Source organism: Pleuronectes platessa, chromosome 22 (assembly GCF_947347685.1).
Source record: "Pleuronectes platessa chromosome 22, fPlePla1.1, whole genome shotgun sequence".
Classification (NCBI taxonomy): domain Eukaryota; kingdom Metazoa; phylum Chordata; class Actinopteri; order Pleuronectiformes; family Pleuronectidae; genus Pleuronectes; species Pleuronectes platessa.
Window position 1 is genome coordinate 18,135,962 of NC_070647.1, and position 22,916 is coordinate 18,158,877.

A 22,916-nucleotide genomic window follows, 5' to 3' on the forward strand; every position below is an offset into this window, starting at 1 on the left:
CGGAGGGATGGAGAGAGAGAGAGAGAGAGAGAGAGAGAGAGAGAGAGAGAGAGAGAGAGAGAGAGAGAGAGAGAGGGGAAGAGATAAAAGAGGAGAAACAGTTTTGTGAATATTCATCCTTCATTGTGATGACAATAAATCTCACGTCCATAAATCACTGTCTCAAACACACACACACACACACACACTCACACACACACACTGCAGTCTAATTTAAAGTGTGTTATCGGAGCAGCAGACGAGCTGTTGATCCACTGACCTTTGGCTTCCAGAAGAAACTCCCTCTCTTTAAATTTACACACAAACACAAACACAAACACACGCACACACAAAGACACGCACTTTGCTGACTTGCCATTAGGACGCTAACTCTCTCTACAAATATCTTCTCTCCACATTCTCCTCTCTTTACATTTTCCTTGGCTCGGCTCCATTTCCATTAAAACCTCTTTTCTTTCTCCGCCTCATCTGTTCTTCTTCCGGCTCCTCTTTTCATTAACTGCCTTCTCATTTCATTCACTCTGCATCTCTTCCTCTACTCCTCTTCTTCTCTTCCCCTCCTCCTCTTCTTCTCTTCCCCTCCTCCTCTTCTTCTCTACCTCGTTTACCTCCGTCGGTCCCACTTCACCTCCCTCCTTTCTCTTCCTCCGCTCATTTCCTTTCCTCTTCACCGGCTCTTATCTGGTGAATAAACAATGAACTGCTTCAGAGAGGAAATATTTGAGAGTACTTTGTGTGTGTTTGTGAAGAAGTGGTAACCAGGAGCATGAAGTGTACTCGATGTTGCTTGAAGACTCATCACGATGCAGCCGGGTTCTTTCTTCCTCCACATTTTCATACCCAGAACAAATTCCTCCTCACGGCTCGACTCCAGATTCCCAAACCTCCGGAGGACGTGCTCGAGACGCGAGACACCGATTTGTTTTATTCACAGCAGCCGCCTGTTGTGAATTATGAAGTGTTTGGGCCACGATGAAGAATCTTTATTGAGATATTCGAGAATGAAGTCATGAGATTACAAGAAGAAGAAGAAACTGTAATATTCCCCAAAGTAGTGATGTAGTAATAGAAAGTTATGGTTGATATGAAACCTTGAAAATAAGGGAACAAAGTCAGAATTGAGAAGAAATTCATAATAGTATGAGAATTTGTACTAATCATAATAATTATACTAATAAATATTCAAATTAAAATCATAAGATACAAGTTTATCTTAAGTGAAGAATAGTTTGGGTGAAATTACAACATAATCAGACTTTACTTTGATAAAGTTACAACTATATTGCAGCAATAAATCTCAAATATTATTTCTTCAACATGTCCATTGTAGATATTAAATAAAGTAGTCACGTGATTTTTAACTTGAACTTTTGGATTTAAAACATTTAAATAAATAAGGTTTCATTCTAAATAAGCTGAATTAGCACTTCCTGTTTGTAGATAACGAACACTGAGGAAAACCAAGACTCAAATATTAGTTATGTGTTTTATTTTATTTTGTCTTGTACTCGTCACATTCGTTCAAACGAAGCTGTTTCTATAAAAAGCATAATTCGGTTCTCGTGGTTATTAGAAACGTGGATTCTTCTCAGGCTCAGTTCAGCTGTGAGTTTTCCTTCTGGTGGAAAAAGGAAGAAAACGTGACTTTGTTTATTTGAAGTATTTTCTCACTTTTACTCGTGTTCAGTAGAAATGACACAGGAACATAAAATATTCATCTCTGCCTCGTCCCTCTCTCTCTCTCTCTCCTCTTCCTCAGCGTATTGACTCGGCTGTTTCCGCCTGAGCCCGATTCAGACGTCTGAGGGGAAGACACATGAAAAACGATATTCAAAAGGAAGATAAATACGATAATGTTTCCTCTGCGATACACGATGAGCGATAGTCCTTTTGAACCGAGCAGCTCGGACCTGGCTCGTGGTGTTTTAACGATCCGGCTCCCGATGGATCCCTGCGGAGCCGGAACCGAACCGACAGCGGAGGCTCATTGATCACGAGAGCTACGAGCCAGCAGCTGAATTAACATATTCATCTCAGCTGGCATTTAGCTGGAGAGAGACAGATGGAGGGAGGACGGTGGCCTGGAGGAGTTGGAGGTGGAGGAGAGGGAGAGCGGGGGGGGGGGGGACGACGACGGGATATTAGTTTAGTGTCGCACTGATATTTCATTAAAAACGAGAAATTACACGTAAAGAGTCTTCAGCTGAATTATACTGTGAGAAGTACTACTGCACTACATCCATCACTGCTGCTGCTACAACAACACAACTCTTCCATATCTCTGTTTCAGTAGATAATTTGTAGATAAACAATGTGTAGTTTCATACAAAATATCGTAATGTGCAGAACAATTAGCTCCAATTGATGCTAGGAAGCAATTATACAAAAACATCGTCAATATTATGCAGATGAGATGGACTTTAAATTTTTGTTTGGACGTTTTGATGAGAGTTTTTTTTGGATCTCAGGGTTCAAAGTCATTTCACCATATCTCAATGACCCAGACAGTCAGGGTGCAGGTCTCAAAGTGACCTCCAGGGGGCGATGACCCCAAGGCAAATATCGGACTCCAACGTTAAAAACTGTTCGTACTGCATTTTAGCTGTTTCACTTTCCAGGTTATTTAACACACAAAAGCATTGATACTGTTAAAAATGTGCTTGTCTGAAAATGTTTAATCATATTTAACACATGCATTTAAAAAAGTACCGATTTGGACATCAACAGAAGAACCAGAGCTGGTCGTGAGTTTCCTGTTTGACCCCCGCTCTTCACAAACAGGAGCAGATGGAAGCTTTAAATGAGCCGACGAGGTTTTGTTCTGTGAGTCTGTTAATGAATCAGCGCTGATAACACCTGATTGGACGGTTTCATTCTGACGGATCAATGACAGATGGAGTTAGTTTCTCTTTGTCTCGCTCCGACATTAATCACAGTTTTTGTTTCACGAGGCTTCGACAAATGGTGCTTCTGCTTTCACCCACAGGCTAATTAATAACACACAAAGACACACACACACACACAAACACACACAAACTGTGGTAACTCTTTTCTGTTCTGAAAGAGGCAGGTTTCCTTAATTAACAAACAAATATGTATTAGTTAAACACTGACTTTTATAAGTTTGTACATATCGCACGTTTCAAAAGAGCCGTTACAAAGATCTGCACAAATAAAAATACAACAAATATAAACTAGAACGTCTGAAATCAATAATGATCGTTTAAATAATCATTTAAAAGTCGTGACAAAAGAAAAGGTCAAAGGAAAGACGCCAGCAAGCCTCACTTCCTGTTTCCACATCGTAGATTCCACGTCCTCCCTCCTGCAGTCGTTTGATATTTCACTAATTAAAGTGTCAAATGAAAACTTCATTAATTATAACTTCCAGCTCATTGTTATTAATGTTTGTTTGTTGGCTCCGTTCTGCAGGAACAACTGTGGCAGCGGAACCTTTTAAAAAGGACACAGTGTGTGGAGTGGTTCTCCATGGAAATGAGCCCAGTTATACACGAGCACAGCCTGTGGAGGCTGCGTGGCATTTATCACGGCTGATGGTGCGCAGCTGTGAGAACACTGTGCAAACACACATGCAATAAATACTCATTGTGTTGTGTGTCGGACGCTGTCGCACACAGATGCAGAACGTTTCCTGCGGCTCCGTTTGATGAACGAGGCTCCGGCGTCTCGAGAGTCACTTGAAAACACAAAGACATGAATCAGGTTTAGAATCTGAGGGACGTCCTGAGTGTTTGTCTCCGGGTTCATTGACGATGAGGACGAGGTCACATGGGAACCTGCTGCAGGCTGAGAGCACCCTGAAGGTCGTTGTGGCCACTTGGGGGCAGCATAACAATATATATATATAATTATAGAGTTCCATACATTGACTCTAAATCAAGATGGACGATATGACAACTTCCAAAAGTGAAACCAGTGTCTCGCTTGTCCCCATTGGCTGACTGCAGTACAGGTCATAAACCCCGCCTCCTCCATGTTAGCGGATGGGAACAAATCAAAGTAGACGTTAAATAAATATTTGTCAAAGACGTTTCTGTCAGTTCAGAACGTTCTTATCACACTGATGTTTGTTCCAGTGTTTCTGATCAGTTTGGTTTTTATTAGTTAATAACACATGGTCACAATAATCATTTTAGATTTTTATATTTGCAGCTTCGCGTCTTAATGTAGTTTCTCATATAGAAACATAAACAGACCACTTATTCCTCAGATTATTAAAGAAAATGATGACAACAGTGTGATGTGTTTGACAAAATCTGCTTTTGTGCGGTAAAAAATGAAAAAATAAAAATCCACAGAAAGAAAAAGAAAAACTGGATTCAATATCCTGACCTCTCCCAGGGTTGCCATGGTAACAAGGACTCCTGGTCATGAAAGTGCAGGTTAAACATAGAGCGCTAACACACACACACACACACACACACACACACACATAGACAGACACACACACACATAGACACACATAGACACACACATAGACAGTAAGACACAAGCACACACTCACTCAAGCGCCTGTGAAAAAAAAGATTTATATATGGAGGGGGGGGGGGTAAGTAACTAGCTGTCTTTATGTGTGCGATGAAGACAGGAACACACAAACATGACAAAACACACACACACTAAACACACGTTGAACCGTCACTATTTGTCCTACAAAAACTTCCCACAGGAAGATGAATGATTCACAAGCTTCTCATTGGCTGAATTCAGAGCCACCCTGAAGAGAACCACACGTTCTCACCCCCCCCCCCCCCCCCCCCGCCCCGACAGTAAACAAAGCCGGTGATTGGTTGATTGACAGCTCAGTCATTCATCTCTGTAATTGTTGTTATTTCACTGCTGCCATTTAAAAAGAATTACCTCGTCTTCCATGTGTTTTGGCATCGGAAAGAAAACCTCGCCGTGAGGTATTAACTGAGTCAGGCCTCATTACACACACACACACACACACACACACACACACACACACACACACTTTCCCTCCTCTCCTCCCTTTCACCTCAGGTTCCCTCCTCCTTTCATTTCTTCTGTTTGTTCCTCAACCGTGAAATCTGCTCAATCTTTTATTTTCACGTTTCACGAGCTGCAGTTCAACTCAAACACACACTCACAGTTTGAAATGCTGATTGTTCCCACTTCACTACACACTGTGTGTAAATGTAAATATCAAAAGCAAACGCAAACAATGTGAAACAGTGAGAGAGACATGACAACTGGGGACGACCCACTGAGCAGAAACATTGCCTCAGCGCCCCCCCGCTGCAGCCATGTCTCCGGGCTGCGTCTCGTCCACGAGTCAGAGAGTGAGACACTAAAGGAATCAAACACAACACACCAGTGAACAGTCAGCGCTGAGTGTGTTACAATGAGTCCACACATCCATCTGGTCCAGTTACACACTCATCCATCCGGTCGCACAGGTCGCACACATGGTGGCAGCAGGCTCGTCCCCCCCCCCCCCCCCCCCGCCGCCTGCAGCGCCTCCTTTGGGAGGAGGGGGGTCCTGAGGCACTCCCAGGCCAAATGGGACGTTTAATCCCCGCTGTGCATTGTGGGTCTGCCGCTGGGGTTTGGTCCCATTGCGTGAAATACCTCCACAGGGAGACGCCTCGGGAAACACAAAAAACCACAGAGATTAAAGTGATGGTTTAAAAAAGGATCCGTCCTCTCCTCCGCCATGTTTGTCCACTTGTTCGCTGGTTTGTTTGCAGCAGTGAACGAGGACATTGGAACAGATGGAGACAGAACTCGGTGCGAGGACGGAGACAGTTGGACGTGGATCCGGACGAAGACAAATCAATATCCGACTCAGAGTTGAGATGAAATGATGTCCCACAGCGAGTCAGCTCGGTTTAGACCAGTTCAGTTAAAAGACTTGAATCAATCAGGTCGTTTCCCACCAAGACACGTTTGAACTAATCCACTGGTCTTCATCGGCCTGTCCCAGTTTACACAATGGTTTTTTTAAATGTGTTAAAACAAACTCAAACCATCGGAGTCAATAGACGCTGGGACGTTTCTCTCTCTCTGGGTCAGTCTCACTCTCCAGCGTCAACGGTTCGATGTGCAGTTTGAAGGAGCTCGCCCATTTAAAATGTATTACACACACACACACACACACACACACACACACACACACACACACACACACACACACACACACACAGAGATACACAGACACACACACGAAATGCATTAAAAAGGCCATTAAGAACATATTAGAGATGTCGTATATTCACAATATGTGAGAGAAGTCATAAAGGAATGTGGGTCAACACAACACACACACAAAGACATACACACACACACACACACACACTTATAAAGACAAACACACACACACACAGATTGAGGTTATGTATGTCAGAGGGGAAATGTAGAATGCTTAAAAGGCCTGTGTGTGTGTGTGTGTGTGTGTGTGTGTGTGTGTGTGTGTGTGTGTGTCTGTGTGTGTGATGGACTCAGGTCAGTACTAAGACAACGTCTCTAACTTGTTTTTTAAAGCGTCAAATAACTAAATAAAACCAAACTTATCAGAAACACGAGCACTGAAGAGGTGGAGTTAATGATCTGCTCTGCAGCCGGCCACCAGGGGGCGCTCCAGGTGATTAGGCTTCACTCTGGGGAGATGTCACGTCTTCTAACGTTCTCCTCAGCCTGTGGCAGGTCGTGTTCACTGCCCTGTCACAACCTGCTCTCAGGCCTCATGGAGTCACTCTCTGTAACTGTGATGTTCATATCGTCACGGGTTCGAATCCCGGCTGCAGTCGTCTCATCAGCCACGATGGAGAAATCTGTCAGGACTGGATTTGACTGAAGGATGAAATGAATAACTTGCTCCTGGTTGATGGAGAATTAAAATGACTTTTGAACAATGTCTCTTAAAGGAAGAAACTGGTTCATACACAGATGATAAAGTTTCCATCCTGGATTTGATCAAACATCTAAAAACTGATATATCTGCTGCAGGTGCACAAGTGGAAGGACTTGACCTCTGCTCCTCTCGAGTCCATGAACCAGGATGATTATTTTTATGTATATATTTCTACAACGTTAGAGTTATAACGGTCACAAGTCTTTGGATATATACATTTGGATATATTTCTCTCTGAGCAGCACCAGGTGTGTTCCCTGGTGTGTACCGCCATCTGCTGGTTTATGTTGTCATTACAATAAGTGTATTCATAAACTTTATTATCATATTGATGGTTGATTATTTGATTCCACTAATCTGGTTGTAATAATGAATAACAAACCTACACAACAGAAACTCTCCTGTTTACAGATTTGTTTCAATGTTCTGTTAAATAAATTCAACACAAATAAAAAAGATGGTCGTTAATGTTTTCTTTGAATTTTTTATTGGGGAGTTATGATCTGTAATCTCATATAAAACTTAACTTCGTCATGGACAGAAGATAAAAACAGTCTCTTACAAAACAATCGACACTGAACATGTAAAACTAGGCTCCTTCTGGAGGCACAATAATAAACTTTATGTTACTAACATGGAAAACGTTGGTGATCAAACTTCAAAGTATGATTCCCATTCAAAAGATGCAAAGATAAAGTAAATCCACAGATTAAACATCAATTTTTTATCGTACGAAATGTGTTATTGACCAACGGCACGAGATTTTGACCGTAGAGACTTTTAGAGGAAATTAACAATGGGAGATTTCAAAATGGTGGAAGCTATCCGATTAGCCTGTTAGCCATTTTTCACAAATCACCTTCATTTGACGTTATTTTCTAAGTTATAAGTTTGCGATACGAGAGTCACGTGTGAATTTCTGCTAATTTCCTACAGCAGTCACCACGTTAACCAGCTGTCGACGTCTTGGGGCTTTTTTCAAACTTGAACATGTAAAACAATCATTTTCTAGAGAAATAATTTTTATAACCTCCGTGGGTTAAAAGACCTTTAGTCATATAAAACATTGTTGAGCCTAGAAACTGCTCCTCTGTTACGTGACTTGATTAAAATACCATCAAATAACACAAAAGATATACATATATACTGTATAATTCACACAAAAATAAATGTTTTTAAATTTCTATGATAAAAAAGCTGGAAAAGCAGTTTTTCTCCCAGATGAAATCTTCCTTCGAGAAACCATCTCTTTTCCTACAATCTTTAAAAAGGCAGAAGCGCTGTAAAAAAAAAAGTGAGAGAAGACACACAATGATCACTGAGTCCCCCAGTTACAGTGCAGAGGTCAAAGGGCAGGGGCCAAAGGTCGTCAGTAGCTCTTCATGGCGTACGACCCACCGTCCGCGCTGTCGTGACGTTTGACCTGACGGATCATCAGGAGCGCCACCAGCAGGCCGAGCAGCTGGGGACACAGGAAGTCGGATTCAGACACGAGGATCAAACCCACAACTTCCTTTTGAAATTGTTTTTAATTTACTGCGTTGTGTTAGTTCAGCGGCTGAAGGAGTTGTTGAGTTGTCTGATCTCAGTTCAGATGAATGGAGCTAAAAGAAAAACAGCTCTGTTCTGAACAGTGTTTTGTCCTGGAGGACTGATCCAGGGACATCAGCCTGTTCAGGAAAACCCAGAGAAATAAACTGACCTACTGTATTTTAACTTTAACGTTAACCTAGCTAGTGAAGTTATCGCAAATAAATACTTGTACGACAATGAAAATAAACAAACTAAATCTGATAATCCATCATCAACTGTATATTGTGTTCGGCCGGCTTTCGGCTCCGCCCTCTTCAGAGTTTGAGGAAGGAAGTGAGCAACAGGATCCTGGCTCCGCCCCCTGAGTTTAATGAGTTCTCCCCTCACCCACTCGCCCTCCTTCCTCCTGAGGTGGAAACATAACCTCCTTCCTGAAAACAACAGTGATGAAGCAGAGTCTGATCTTACTGCGGTGACTGCAAACCCGAAGAAGAAGCCCATGGCGATGTTGCAGACCATGTTAATGATCGTGAAGAAGAAGTCGCCGCAGGTCTGCAAATAAAAAGACAAACGAGGCGTCAACATCTGGAAACATCACTGAGTGTAGAAGATGAGCTGGATGATCGATACCTGTTGATAGATCCGGGGGGGGGCCATTGGTTCCCTGCAAGGAAACAAACAAACAAAACTCAGTCAGAGACAAAACACACAGAACTTCTGTCAAGTTAAAATGTTAAAGACATTCACAGAACTGACCGGAGGTTTGGCTACGCAGATATCACGTCCACCATAGGGTCCCGACCCGGAGCTGCTGCACCCACAGGACGAGGGGATTTCATCAGCCCAGTCCTTGGGACTCACCACTCCACAGCAGTGGAGCTGAAACCACAGACCAGGCAGAAACAGGAACCAGTTACAGCAGGATCAGATATTAATAAAGTGACTGAGATAATAACACTAATGACCTCAGACCTTCAAACGAAGCTGCTGGTGCAGATCGTTATGTAAAATGTTTTTCTGACTCGTATTTAATCTGTATAAAGAACCATTTACCATAATGTAGTATTCGATATATATGTTTGCATCTTATTGTGAAATTCTTATACTTATTATATTTATATCATATTATATACTACTGTGTATTTAAACATTCATAATTAAATGACACTTTCCTATATTCACGTGTTTCTCATTCTGACTCTGGGGCTGTAACACGTGACAGTACATTTATCTTATCTTATCTCATCCTATCTTATCTTATCTTATCTTATCTTATCTTATCTTATCTTATGTTATGTTATGTTGTGTTATGTTATATTATCTCATCCTATCTTATCTTATCTTATCTTATCTTATCTTATCTTATCTTATGTTATGTTATGTTGTGTTATGTTATATTATCTCATCCTATCTTATCTTATCTTATCTTATCTTATCTTATCTTATCTTATGTTATGTTATGTTATGTTATGTTATATTATATTATCTCATCCTATCTTATCTCATCCTATCTTATCTGATCTTATCTTATCTTATCTTATCTTATCTTATCTGATCTTATCTTATGTTATGTTATGTTATGTTATATTATCTCATCCTATCTTATCTTATTTTATCTGATCTTATCTTATCTTATCTTATCTCATCTTATCTCATCTGATCTGATCTTATCTTATGTTATGTTATGTTATCTTATATTATCTCATCTTATCTTATGTTATGTTATGTTATGTTATGTTATATTATATTATCTCATCCTATCTTATATTATCTTATGTTATGTTATCTTATATTATCTCATCTTATGTTATGTTATGTTATCTTATATTATCTCATCCTATCTGATCTTATCTTATCTTATCTTATCTTATCTTATCTCATCTTATCTGATCTGATCTGATCTTATCTTATGTTATGTTATGTTATGTTATATTATCTTATGTTATGTTATCTTATATTATCTTATGTTATGTTATCTTATATTATCTCATCTTATGTTATGTTATGTTATGTTATGTTATATTATATTATCTCATCCTATCTTATCTTATCTTATCTTATATTATGTTATGTTATGTTATGTTATCTTATATTATCTCATCTTATCTTATCTTATGTTATGTTATGTTATGTTATGTTATGTTATATTATATTATCTCATCCTATCCTATCTTATCTTATCTTATCTTATCTTATCTTATCTTATCTTATCTTATCTTATCTTATCTTATCTTATCTTATCTTATCTTATCTCATCCTATCTTATCTCATCTCATGATTACACAGAGAACGTACAGCTCCCTGCAGTTGGTTGAGAGCTTCTCTTGCTTCCTCGTTTGCCATGAAGGGTTTGGCCAGTTCAGCGGAGGCTTTGTCAAATGAATCTCTGAGCTGCAAAGAGCGAGAGAACAACGTTAACGTTACAACAACGTTAACAAACAGCTTATTATTCCTACATTCAGAGAAAATGTTAAGAGACGACTTCAGTAAAATGAAAAATAATCGTTGGCATAAGTCCGGAACAGAAAGATGCTGCAGAAAATAGACGATGAGAAGTTTAAATAATAAACACGAAGAATCAGAGACAAAATGAGAATCGAGATTTGAGCTCGACGCAGACTTGACCTGGTTCCTGAAGACAACGATGATGATGCCAAAGATCATCATGATGACCATCCCCGCCACCATGAAGCCTGCAAACTGAATCAAATCAAAGAATTAGGACTTCCTGTTGGTGTGATATCATTATCAACAACCAGCCAAACCAATAACATGACGAGGTTTTGATTCTTATCGGTTCTGAATCATATCCTACGTACTATCTTCAGGGCCAGAGCTTTCTCGGAGCAGGCCGCGTAGATTCCCAGGGAGGAGATGCCGAGGACGCCGATGGCGAACACCCAGAGCCAGGCCAGGCTGGGAGCCCCGAACGCCGACATCTGCTCCACCACGACCGGGCAAACACAAACACACTCTGGATCACTTCACGGTCACAATCAACCTTTCATGCATTTTCAACATTTCAACAAAAATCCATGGATCTTGATGCAAAGATCTGGTGATGTTTCCAGGAGGGGGGGTTTGTGACTGTGGGGTTTGTAAATGTGATTAAAAGCAAAGAGCAGAAACACTGGAGAGAGAGGTGGTGGAGTTTCGGATGCGATAACATTGTGAGACTCATCCTGTTTGTCTGTCACAGAGTCGAAGGAGAATGGAAAACGTCCCTGAGCCACATCTGTTCTGTGTTATGAGCAGATGTGGCAGAACTCAGAGGTTCTGGTGCAGCTCGTGATCTTCACCTCCACTCGCTCCACACGTTCACAAACAGGTAGGAGACGAATTCACTCGAACACAGCCAGCCTCCTCTTCCTCAAACGCAAACCAGATGCTTACGTTTCAAATTAAACTCGGAGGATATTACAACTCTGAGTCGTCTGTGGTTGCGTAAGAGTTGCCCCCCCCCCCCCCCCCCCCCCCCACACACACACACACACGCACCAGAAACCTCTAAGTTGTGTCCACATCTGACTGCGGTTTCATCATGTGAGTCACTTTTACAGTAAATCTGCTGCTCGCTGCCAAAAAGACATCCGGTTACAGGGATCTTGGGAAATCCATGTCTGACCGCGACAGAGAACACGTGGGGGGGGGGGGGGGGGGGGGGCATTCAAGACACTTTGACTTCACCTTCCTGAATGTCACGTGTGTGGTGGAAATATGAAAGATTAGAAGATGATTCTGGTTTAATTTGATCGTAGACGTGAAACACTTAACGTGACATTTTACAGGCGTCACTCACACGTTAGAAGTTGGACACAACATGTACAGTAACGTTACCTGGAGGCTGAAGGCGGTGGCCTTTATGGTCCCGTAGATCAGAACACATCCGATGATCTGAGGAGGCAACACGTTAATAACAGCTCAGGGTACGGAGGCTGAAAGGTGCCACCTTCATAAACAGAGGCTGTAGAAAATCTCAAATATATATATATATATATATATAACTTTATTTCACATTTTTCCAGAGTCAAAGTTCCAGCTGTTGTTGTTTTTGTAAAACTGATGCACATGATCTGATGTGTTCTCATCTTTAACTAAATATAAACTGCTTGAAGTGTTTATTATATTAACGTAAAATTATAAAATGTTATCTTATTATTGACACAAAACTCAAATATAATTTATATTTATATTTAACAAATTTTTTCCTCTCCTGGTAGAGTTTCTGCTGTTCCTATGTTCAGCCACTAGAGGGAGACAGGGATCTAGAAACAGAACCGTTGAGAAGTTTTCACCTGAAGTGTTTGAGTTCAAATATATGATTTGAAGTTTACATTTTCAATATGTGCGAAACATGATCTATATATTTATATAAATATATTTTCAGAATCATACCACACAATTTATTTGAATCCAACACATCTGTACAGAATAAATAAAAAATAAAAGTCAGTGGCAGGAAGCTCGATCAGGAGTGTGTGTGTGTGTGGGGGGGGGGGGGGGGGGGGGGGCATAAGGTCGTGACAGGCACGAAAAAAAACATTCCTTTATTCGGAGTAAATCTAACTTTCAAAGTTAAATTATGACAAAGAGAAAGTTTGAATGAATCTGCTCCTCTTGTTGTTGCAGCAGCTTCTTCACTCTCACTTTCCGGAGCTTTCTGATTTGCTTCATCCCTGAGACTCGAGTGAACAGAAGGTTCGTGTTCGTGGGCGGATTGAAATCTGAGACAAGTTCTTTCTTTCTAACTGGAACCAAATGTACCACATGTTGAAGAAATGAAAGCTTATTGAGAAACGTGATGCTTCACACACATTTGATCACTTTACATCTCATTTAATAGAAACATGTCATATTTGACATTTGAGCTTATTTAAATGAATTTAGACCTTTTATGATTCAATATAAAACTTTTAAAAAATCGTTTTTTCCTCCTGAGTTCGTAAATCTTTATTCCAGTGATTTAAGTGCAATGAACTGTTTTCGGTCTTTAATTCAAACTGTTTCATCGAATTTCGTTTCTAAACATTTAAATTAAACTGAGATCGAAGCAATAAATAAATAATATAATTAGGTAATTACTTTTTTGTCTTTTTCCTCCACGTTTTCTTCACTTCTTATTCTCACTTCACTAAATACTTCATTTCAAATACATAAATGTGAATTAACTCTTAACAACATCGAATTAATTAAAATGAAAAAAGAAAAAAAAAACTTAAAAAATGGAAATGAAAAGTTTTTCTACTCACACCAAACAACACATTGAAGAAGATGAAGAGACATTTCAGGCATCCGTTAATTTTCCCCATCGTCACTTTTTGGTAGATTTCCTCTCAGGCGCTGAAGTGTGTGTGAGTGTGTGTGAGTGTGAGTGAGTGTGTGTGATGATGGGCAGCTGTGTGTGCTCAGATAAACAACCAGGGAGAATGTGTGTGTGCAGGATGAACACAGAGCTGCGTCACACAGAACTGATCTGACCTGAATTTTAGACCTGGAGGTTTGAACAGCTTCACAACAAATGAGTCCAAGGACTAACTTAATGTTTAAAAACAAATGATTGGAGGAGCTTGATGGTTTTCCCTATAAAATGATTAATGTTTTATGATATTAAAATATTTATGATGAATTATAATAAACTTTAATCAAGCAGCATCTTTCAAAACTTAGTTATAAGCCTCTTTACGTGTTAAAAATCGTAAAAACCAAAGGGAAACAAAAGGAAACTGTTAAAAAGCTATTTGAAGATCACAAATAGAAAAATAACAGATTAAAACTTGTGCTAGCATTATAATAAATGTGATATGATAAACTATATGAAGATAATATCTCAAAGCTTTTAAAAGAAAACAAAGCTCTTCAGGGGAAAGTAAAATAGCACAGGAGAAATGAATGAAGTGTAAAAACAGTAAAATGTTTTTTTAAAGACTAAATCAACGAAAAGAGAAACGAGGGAAACGTCCAAAACTGAAAAGTTGATAAAACCCAAACGCATTGAAATAGCCTCCACCCGTTTCCATGAAAACAAAGTTCACATCCTGTCTGACGGCTGCAGATCTATGTTGTAGATCCGAGCGGCACCAGGAACATGGAGGTCAAGAAAAAAAGTGAAAGATAAACAATGAGCTGCTCATAAAGACCACGGAGGGGGGGGGGGGGGGGGGGGAGGGGTCCCAGTTAAAATGTCGGAGGGTTGTGAGTCTGTTTCTCACAGCATGGGGGGGGGGAAGGATTCTGAGCAAGAGTGAGCGAAAGATGAAAACGACAAAACACGTCAAATCGAAACTGCTCAAACGTTCCATCACAAAAACAACCCTAACCCTAACCCAAACCCTAACCCTAACCCTAACCCTAACCCAAACCTAACCCTAACCCTAACCCTAAACCTAACCCTAAACTATATGAAGATAATATCTCAAAGCTTTTAAAAGAAAACAAAGCTCTTCAGGGGAAAGTAAAATAGCACAGGAGAAATGAATGAAGTGTAAAAACAGTAGAATGTTTTTTTAAAGACTAAATCAACGAAAAGAGAAACGAGGGAAACGTCCAAAACTGAAAAGTTGATCAAACCCAAACGCATTGAAATAGCCTCCACCCGTTTCCATGAAAACAAAGTTCACATCCTGTCTGACGGCTGCAGATCTATGTTGTAGATCCGAGCGGCACCAGGAACATGGAGGTCAAGAAAAAAAGTGAAAGATAAACAATGAGCTGCTCATAAAGACCACGGAGGGGGGGAGGGGTTGTTGATAAAATGTCGGAGGGTTGTGAGTCTGTTTCTCACAGCTTGGGGGAGGGGGGGGGCGGGGGGGACAGGATTCTGAGCAAGAGTGAGCGAAAGATGAAAACGACAAAACACGTCAAATCGAAGCTGCTCAAACGTTCCATCACAAAAACAACCTCAGAAGATCTGCGTCTGAATTTAAAATGAACTGATTCAACTGAAGCTGAATCCAAATCTTACGTTTCTGTTTTCAAACTGAAACGATCTCGTCCACACGAAGACGTTCCACTCGTCTCCAGGAGCCTGACGAATCAGAGACCGAGAGGAACCAATCAGCAGGAGGCTGTGGGCGTCGACATCTGAAAACATCTCAGTTTCTGTTCGAGGAAAACGCAGCGCCGGAGTTTTCACGCGAACCGAAGCCGCAGTGTTTTTCCGAACTTCTGCGTTTATTATTCACTATTATTCTTTGAGAAATCAGTGAACACGTCAAATAACGTCACATCACATAATGTTGTGATGAAGTCCTGAAAGCTCCGCCCCTTTTTGGCTGTATAAGACATATTTTGTTGAGCATCGTTAGCGAAGATGAAGCCGAGCCTCAGTCTAATTGGAAACATGTCGGTGAATCCACAGGATCCAGGGTTGTTGTGCAAGTGGACTCAGGAATGTGAAGTTCTGAGCGGCGAGTGTTTACGAGTCGAGCAGTTAAAGTGTTTACGAGATAAAAAACTAACATTCATTTCATGACGGGGACGGAGCGAACCACCGCAAGGACGGGGGGGGGGGGGGGGGGGGGGGTTGACATCGCTGGAATTCTTCACCCAAACGAGGGAAGTCGGACATTAAGAGTTCTCACGCAGTGAACACGTGTTTATCTGAAGAATGGAACTGGAGGGAACCAGCGGCTCCACAATCTCATTCAATTATTAATCAAGTTTCTTTCCGCCTGGTTCTTCGGTTCTAACCCGGAGACTCAAACCCGACCCCCCCCCCCCCCACGGCAGAAAACAAAACAGTTTGGGAAACGACACATTTGATGTTTCTGCTTCTTCTGTGTCTGATTTCACTTGTTTGTTCAGTCGTATGTAAACTTCCTTCCTCCTCCTCCTCATCCCTTTGTTCGGCTCCAGGTCTGTTTCTGATGTTTCCTCTCAGCTTCTCTCCTCCGACTCCGACCGGTAGTTGGGTTTTTAACAGTCGGTTGGTTTCTGGTTTTAAAAAGGAAGTGAAAAGCAGGTTTTCACCACGATCAGAAACCGGTTCCTTCTGACTCTTGTGATTCAATGATAGATTTCAATATCCAGACATGACAGACGTCTCACTCCTGAAATAAAGGTTTTCACTCTGTTGTTTCAACAAACTAAAAATACCCAGAATTCAACTTGGCAAGTTTGAGTTCAACTGTTGAAATGAATTCTTTATTCTCAGTGTTTCAGCAGCAGCTTGTTCCAGAGGAAGCGTCATCAACTGTGTCACATGACACGGGTTAAAAAGACTAAACGTGAAGAGCTTCCATCTACATCCAGTACACATGAAGTATATGTACACATGAAGTATCTGTATACATGAAGTATCTGTACACACAAAGTATCTGTATACACGAAGTATCTGTGTACACGAAGTATCTGTATACATGAAGTATCTTTATACATGAAGTATCTTTATACATGAAGTATCTGTATACTTGAAGTAACTGTATACACGAAGTATCTTTATACATGAAGTATCTGTATACATGAAGTATCTGTATACATGAAGTATCTGTGTACACGAAGTATCTGTATACATGAAGTATCTGTACACACGAAGTATCTGTATACACAAAGTATCTGTGTACACGAAGTATCTGTATACATGAAGTATCTGTATACATGAAGTATCTGTATACATGAATTATCTGTATACACGAAGTATCTGTTTACATGAAGTATCTGTATACATGAAGTATCTTTATACATGAAGTATCTGTATACACGAAGTATCTGTGTACACGAAGTATCTGTACACATGAAGTATCTGTATACACGAAGTATCTGTGCACACGAAGTATCTGTACACATGAAGTATCTGTATACACGAAGTATCTGTGTACACGAAGTATCTGTACACATGAAGTATCTGTATACACGAAGTATCTGTATACATGAAGTATCTGTATACACGAAGTATCTTTATACATGAAGTATCTGTATACATGAAGTATCTGTATACATGAAGTATCTTTATACATGAAGTATCTGTATACATGAGGTATCTGTATACATGAAGTATCTGTATACATGAAGTATCTTTATACACAAAGTATCTTTATACATGAAGTGTCTGTATAAACGAAGTATCTTTATACATGAAGTATCTTTATACATGAAGTATCTGTATACATGGAGTATCTGTATACATGAAGTATCTTTATACATGAATTATCTGTACACATGAAGTATCTGTATACATGAATTATCTGTATACATGAAGTATCTGTATACACGAAGTATCTGTTTACATGAAGTATCTGTATACATGAAGTATCTGTGTACTCATTATATCAGGAAACAGACAAAGTGGGCAGGTCGGCACCATCACAGTTAATGACACATGTCTGTGTACATGTACATATTAATTTAATTATATAACTTACTGATATTTATTGTTTCTAATTTGTTAAAAGAAGAATAATCACAGCAGCAGAGACAGTTGGAGCATAAAGTTTGACGTCGATAGTTTGAATACACAACCGGAATATGTCACAACTGTTACATTAAAACACAGATTTATCTTATTCTATAATTTGTTGGTGTTTTAAAACAAGTTTTTAAAACAATGTAAATAGATTTGCTCAGAATTCAGAAACACAAACTGATAACTGTCGGTTGTCAGAGGCTCAGATGATCGGAGGAGGTTTGGTGAGAAGTTACTTCATCTGAGACCAAACAGGAAACGACTTGTAAGTGAAAGTAGAACAGGAAAGAACATGTCGGTGAACCGTCGGAGCCGGTGGTCTGAGCCGGTGGTCTGAGCCGACTTTTCAGAATTCAACATTTCCATTGAAATCACATGTAACCTGTGGGCAGAAGAAAAATCTGAGACCCGATGCGTTGCTTCGTTAAGAGTTAAAAATCATAAATAATGTTTAAATATTAAGTCCGAGTTGTTTACAATTTCTTGAATACAAAACCTCCTTTACTGAGGTAAAAATAAAATCATGAGAAACCGTTGGAAGTGATTAAAATTATAAAATTAGAAATGAAACGGACCCATGACATCATAGAAGTCATTGTGTTGTTCAGTTTCGAGTGCGGAGTCGTTTTTTGTCGTCAGTCTGTGGTTGTTAGTTGTGTGTTTGTGTGTCTGTGTTGTATCATCCATGACCCACAGATGCCCGAGCGCTACAATCTCATTAGCTGTGATTGGTTTTCTGCTCCTCTGTTCTCCATCACATTTTAATTTCACCATTAGTCCAAAACAGGAAGCAGAAGAAAAGAGGAAGATGAATAAATGAGACGCTCCCTCACGCTGAAGAAATTAAAATATTAACGTCCTAAAAATCACGTTCAGACTTTCACCCACACTGACGTTGTTTACTCACCATTTCTGTTCTTCAGGGACACTTCTCATATGCAACACAACAGGCTTTTAGTGATGTAACACAACAAACAAACCACATTAACAGGAAGTGAGGAGACATTACCTCAAGTCTCAGACATTTGAGAAGAGGAAACAACCAAAACATAACAAATCAAACTAGAATCTCCCTCAGTTCAGAGATATCGTTTCTTCAGGTGTAAATATAATATAATGTTGATCTCAGACACAGAAGAAATGTTAGCAGGCGGGACGTGGAGCAAACTGCAAAGTTTAAAGTAAATAAACGTTTGTCAAATATGTTTTCTGTCATTTTAGGTTTTATTTCTGATCAGATGGGTTCTAATTTGTTAATTTATAATATTAAAGCATCATGATTTACGTAATATAACAAAAATATGAGAGGCTCATTGATTCTAAACATATGGGAAAATAAAGTAGCTTAAAAATATTTTTTTTATCATATCTGTTTATTTATTTTAATGCTGGTGAAGTAAACGAGACGCAGAGGAGAAAACAACCGTTTGGTTTTCAGGTCATGAAGACGTTAAGTTTCCTTTCCTGCGTTTCTCACTTTCATTTTCACAGAATGAAAACCAGACTCTCTTCACCTGAACAGAAACTACAGTCGGTCACATCTTCATCCTGTGGCTCAGAAATCAGGTGGAGCAAGATTTCTTTCCCAGGACTGAGTCGTTCACAAAAAACAGTTGGATGACGAATTCAGAACAAGTCTGAACACTGGTCTGTGGTGTGTAAACATTCTGTTCTATTCTTAATAAACTGTGATCAAACAGTTGTAAGTTGTAATACTATGAGAAGGAAGATGTAATACTATGAGAAGGAAGATGTAATACTATGAGAATGAAGTTGTAATACTACGAGAAGAAAGTTGTAATACTATGAGAAGAAAGATGTAATACTACGAGAAGAAAGTTGTAATACTATGAGAAGAAAGATGTAATACTATGAGAATGAAGTTGTAATACTATGAGAATGAAGTTGTAATACTACGAGAAGAAAGTTGTAATACTATGAGAAGAAAGATGTAATACTACGAGAAGAAAGATGTAATACTACGAGAAGAAAGTTGAAATACTATGAGAGTGAAGTTGTAATACTACGAGAAGAAAGTTGTAATACTGCGAAAAGAAAGTTGTAATACTATGAGAAAGAAGTTGTAATACTACGAGAAGAAAGATGTAATACTACGAGAAGAAAGTTGAAATACTATGAGAGTGAAGTTGTAATACTACGAGAAGAAAGTTGTAATACTGCGAAAAGAAAGTTGTAATACTATGAGAAGGAAGTTGTAATATTATGAGAAGAAAGATGGAATACTATAAGAATGAAGTTGTAATACTACGAGAAGAAAGTTGTAATACTGCGAAAAGAAAGTTGTAATACTATGAGAAGGAAGTTGTAATATTATGAGAAGAAAGATGGAATACTATAAGAATGAAGTTGTAATACTACGAGAAGAAAGTTGTAATACTATGAGAAGAAAGATGTAATACTACGAGAAGAAAGTTGTAATATTACTGTATCTGTTAGAGGGTGATTATCATAGATCAGTCTGTGTTAATATCTGTGTTAATATTTAATGTATTTTATTTTATGTATTTAAACATGTAAACATTCTGTTCTATTCTTAATAAACATAACTGAAACATATCTTTTTACAAATCTGTGATTTTATTCAAATGCTTCTTCATGGTCCAGAGACCAAACGAGGAGAAAGTGAAAGTTCAAGAGAAAAAGAAACTTTCTCACGTTCACATCTCGATAGAGATTCAGCTGCACCTGCAGCCAACGGCCGACCACAGGAACTGACATGTCTCCCAGAACACAGTACTACGAGAAAGAAGTACTACTACGACAAGAAAGACATAATACTACGGGAAGAAAGACGTACTACTACGACAAGAAAGATGTAATACTATAAGAAGAAAGATGTAATACTATGAGAATGAAGTTGAAATACTACGAGAAGAAAGTTGTAATACTACGACAAGAAAGATGTAATACTATGAGAAGAAAGATGTAATACTACGAGAAGAAAGTTGTAATACTATGAGAAGAAATACGTACTACTACGACAAGAAGGATGTAATACTATGAGAAGAAAGATGTAATACTATAAGAATGAAGTTGTAATACTACGAGAAGAAAGTTGTAATATTACTGTATCTGTTAAAGGGTGATTATCATAGATCAGTCTGTGTTAATATAAGTTTCATTAGTAATCAAACACTTTGTCACATCAGCTCCTCAGGATCATTAATATATATAATCTGTATAAAACTCTCTACACTGGGGTTTTGTTCTGAAACGTGTTGATTGACACATTCTGTGTTTCTCCTTTACCGGAGCTCCTGAACACATCGTGAGTCTCTGTTGTAAATGTGAATGAAGTGAATCTTTTATTTATGTCAGTGATTGAATCTCACGCTGGTTTATTTAAAACAACCGGGGTGGGACCTGAGACACAACTTCCTGTTCCTCATATCCTTTACGGAAAGTTGGGAAACATAAACTCCCCGGACCTCAGGGAGTTACTTCCTGTCAGTTTGGAAATCTGCTTGTTGAAACTCACCAGATTACACAATTTTCAACATATATTACGTATCTATATATTGCACACATACTCATACGGATGTTGCATATTATACATATATTACCTATTATAAATTTAAATACATATATGTGTCTTTATCTTGCCGTTGTGTTTCTGGTCGTTTTAAAGGTCATGTCTGTAATTATTAATATTTCAGAGCAAAGTGGAGATTAGAGAAAAGTCAATAGAAGCTTTTATCTTGTGAGTCTCTGGAGAAGCTCATCATGAAACACGTGGAACAAACTATTCAACTGTGTATAAATTGTGTTAATGAATGAATATCATCCAGATGTGTTGTTCACTGTTTCATTGGATTCACACTCACAGGATTTTGGTTCTTTTGGTGTTTTAAAGTTTTTTTTATTGACACAACAAAATACTTTTCAAACTACATTGTTGATAATAGATAAGTGAAAAACCCACAGTGCCATCACACTTACATTGTGTTGTTGTCTACAGCAGTTCAGTGACTCCCCCACAGGAGGGGGTAGGGGGGTGGGGGGGGGGTTCCTAATAAAGTGCCCGCTGAGTTGAGTGTAGTGACTCACTCAGTCCTCAAGGTTTTGGTTTTATCTCTGAAGCTTTTGGTGCGTGAAGCTGTGCAGACAGAGTTTATCACAATACTGCCTCCCTGTGGCTGCAGGAGAAAACTACAACTCAAGACCATACACACTCACACACACACACACACACACACACACACACACACACACACACACACACACAAACACACACACATCACTAAACAGCAGAGAGCTCTATCCATGGAGAGTTGTTCTCATCCAGCAGACGTAACATTTCACTCCCTGAAGTCCTGATTTGATCTCTATGAGCACAGATCTGGTCTCAGCTGCTGTCGGAGTCTTTTCTCCACGAATCACACGAGAATCACGACAAACATCGAGATAAGAATCGTCCTGAGTCTCGCTGACGACTCCGGAGCTGAAGGGAAATCGAGCGTCTGACTAATCATCTCAAATTGGAGACTTCCGCCCAATCTGCTGGAGAAAGGACAATCGACCTCTCACGCTTCCCTGAAGAGGCCCCGGTCTGTTCCTGTCTGAATGATGCAATGATGATGAAGCCTGCGTGTGTGTGGGGGTGTGTGTGTGTGTGTGTGTGTGGGGGGGGGGGGGTTCTGTGAGCTCCGTGTTGTCAGCAGGACTCTCTGCAGGGGGTCAGAGGTCAGGTGAGGGAGGGTTTGGGTTGGTATTTTTACTCGGTTGTAGTCATCGACGGTGGATTCTACCGGAGGCGTCTTCCAGTATTTCTCCAGACCCAGAGCCAGACACAGGGCGATAGCCGCCATCTGCAGGTCCACAAGAAAGTTCACAGCCTGGATCAAAGCTTATGACAAGAAATCACGGTAAAGTTTCTAGACTTCGACATTGTCATCATGTACTTTACCGCGATTGGTGGCGAACGCTGAGATGATTCCGATCCTGAGTTTCAGGGGGAAGCTCAGGTAGCTCTTCAGGACGGGGCCGCAGGGCTGCCACACACAGAGGTCACAGGTCAAAGGTCACGAAGGGAGCAGTGAAACTGTAAGTTTGAATAGGAACAAGGAC

The 22,916-nt window shown here is 39.7% G+C and overlaps 1 protein-coding gene across 1 annotated transcript; it reads right to left on the reverse strand.

Moving 5' to 3' along the window:
* Nucleotides 1-7,359: 7,359 nt before the first annotated feature.
* Nucleotides 7,360-14,518, reverse strand: LOC128429218 (23 kDa integral membrane protein). Its single transcript, XM_053415492.1, has 9 exons — nucleotides 13,678-14,518; nucleotides 12,266-12,322; nucleotides 11,248-11,367; nucleotides 11,054-11,128; nucleotides 10,724-10,819; nucleotides 9,185-9,307; nucleotides 9,027-9,092; nucleotides 8,897-8,980; nucleotides 7,360-8,357 (listed from the first exon to the last, which is right to left on the reverse strand). The coding sequence occupies exons 1-9, from the start codon at nucleotides 13,735-13,737 to the stop codon at nucleotides 8,265-8,267; spliced, it is 774 nt and encodes a 257-aa protein (XP_053271467.1). The 5' UTR covers nucleotides 13,738-14,518; the 3' UTR covers nucleotides 7,360-8,264.
* Between the last annotated feature and the right edge of the window lie 8,398 nt (nucleotides 14,519-22,916).

Coding starts and splice junctions, on each gene's coding strand:
- LOC128429218 (XM_053415492.1), bottom strand. CDS start 13,737: ATGGGGAAAATTAACGGATGCCTGAAATGTCTCTTCATCTTCTTCAAT. Junction 10,820..11,053: donor TCGTTGTCTTCAGGAACCAG/GTCAAGTCTGCG, acceptor CGCTCTTTGCAG/CTCAGAGATTCATTTGACAA. Junction 8,981..9,026: donor CAGCTCATCTTCTACACTCA/GTGATGTTTCCA, acceptor TTTTATTTGCAG/ACCTGCGGCGACTTCTTCTT.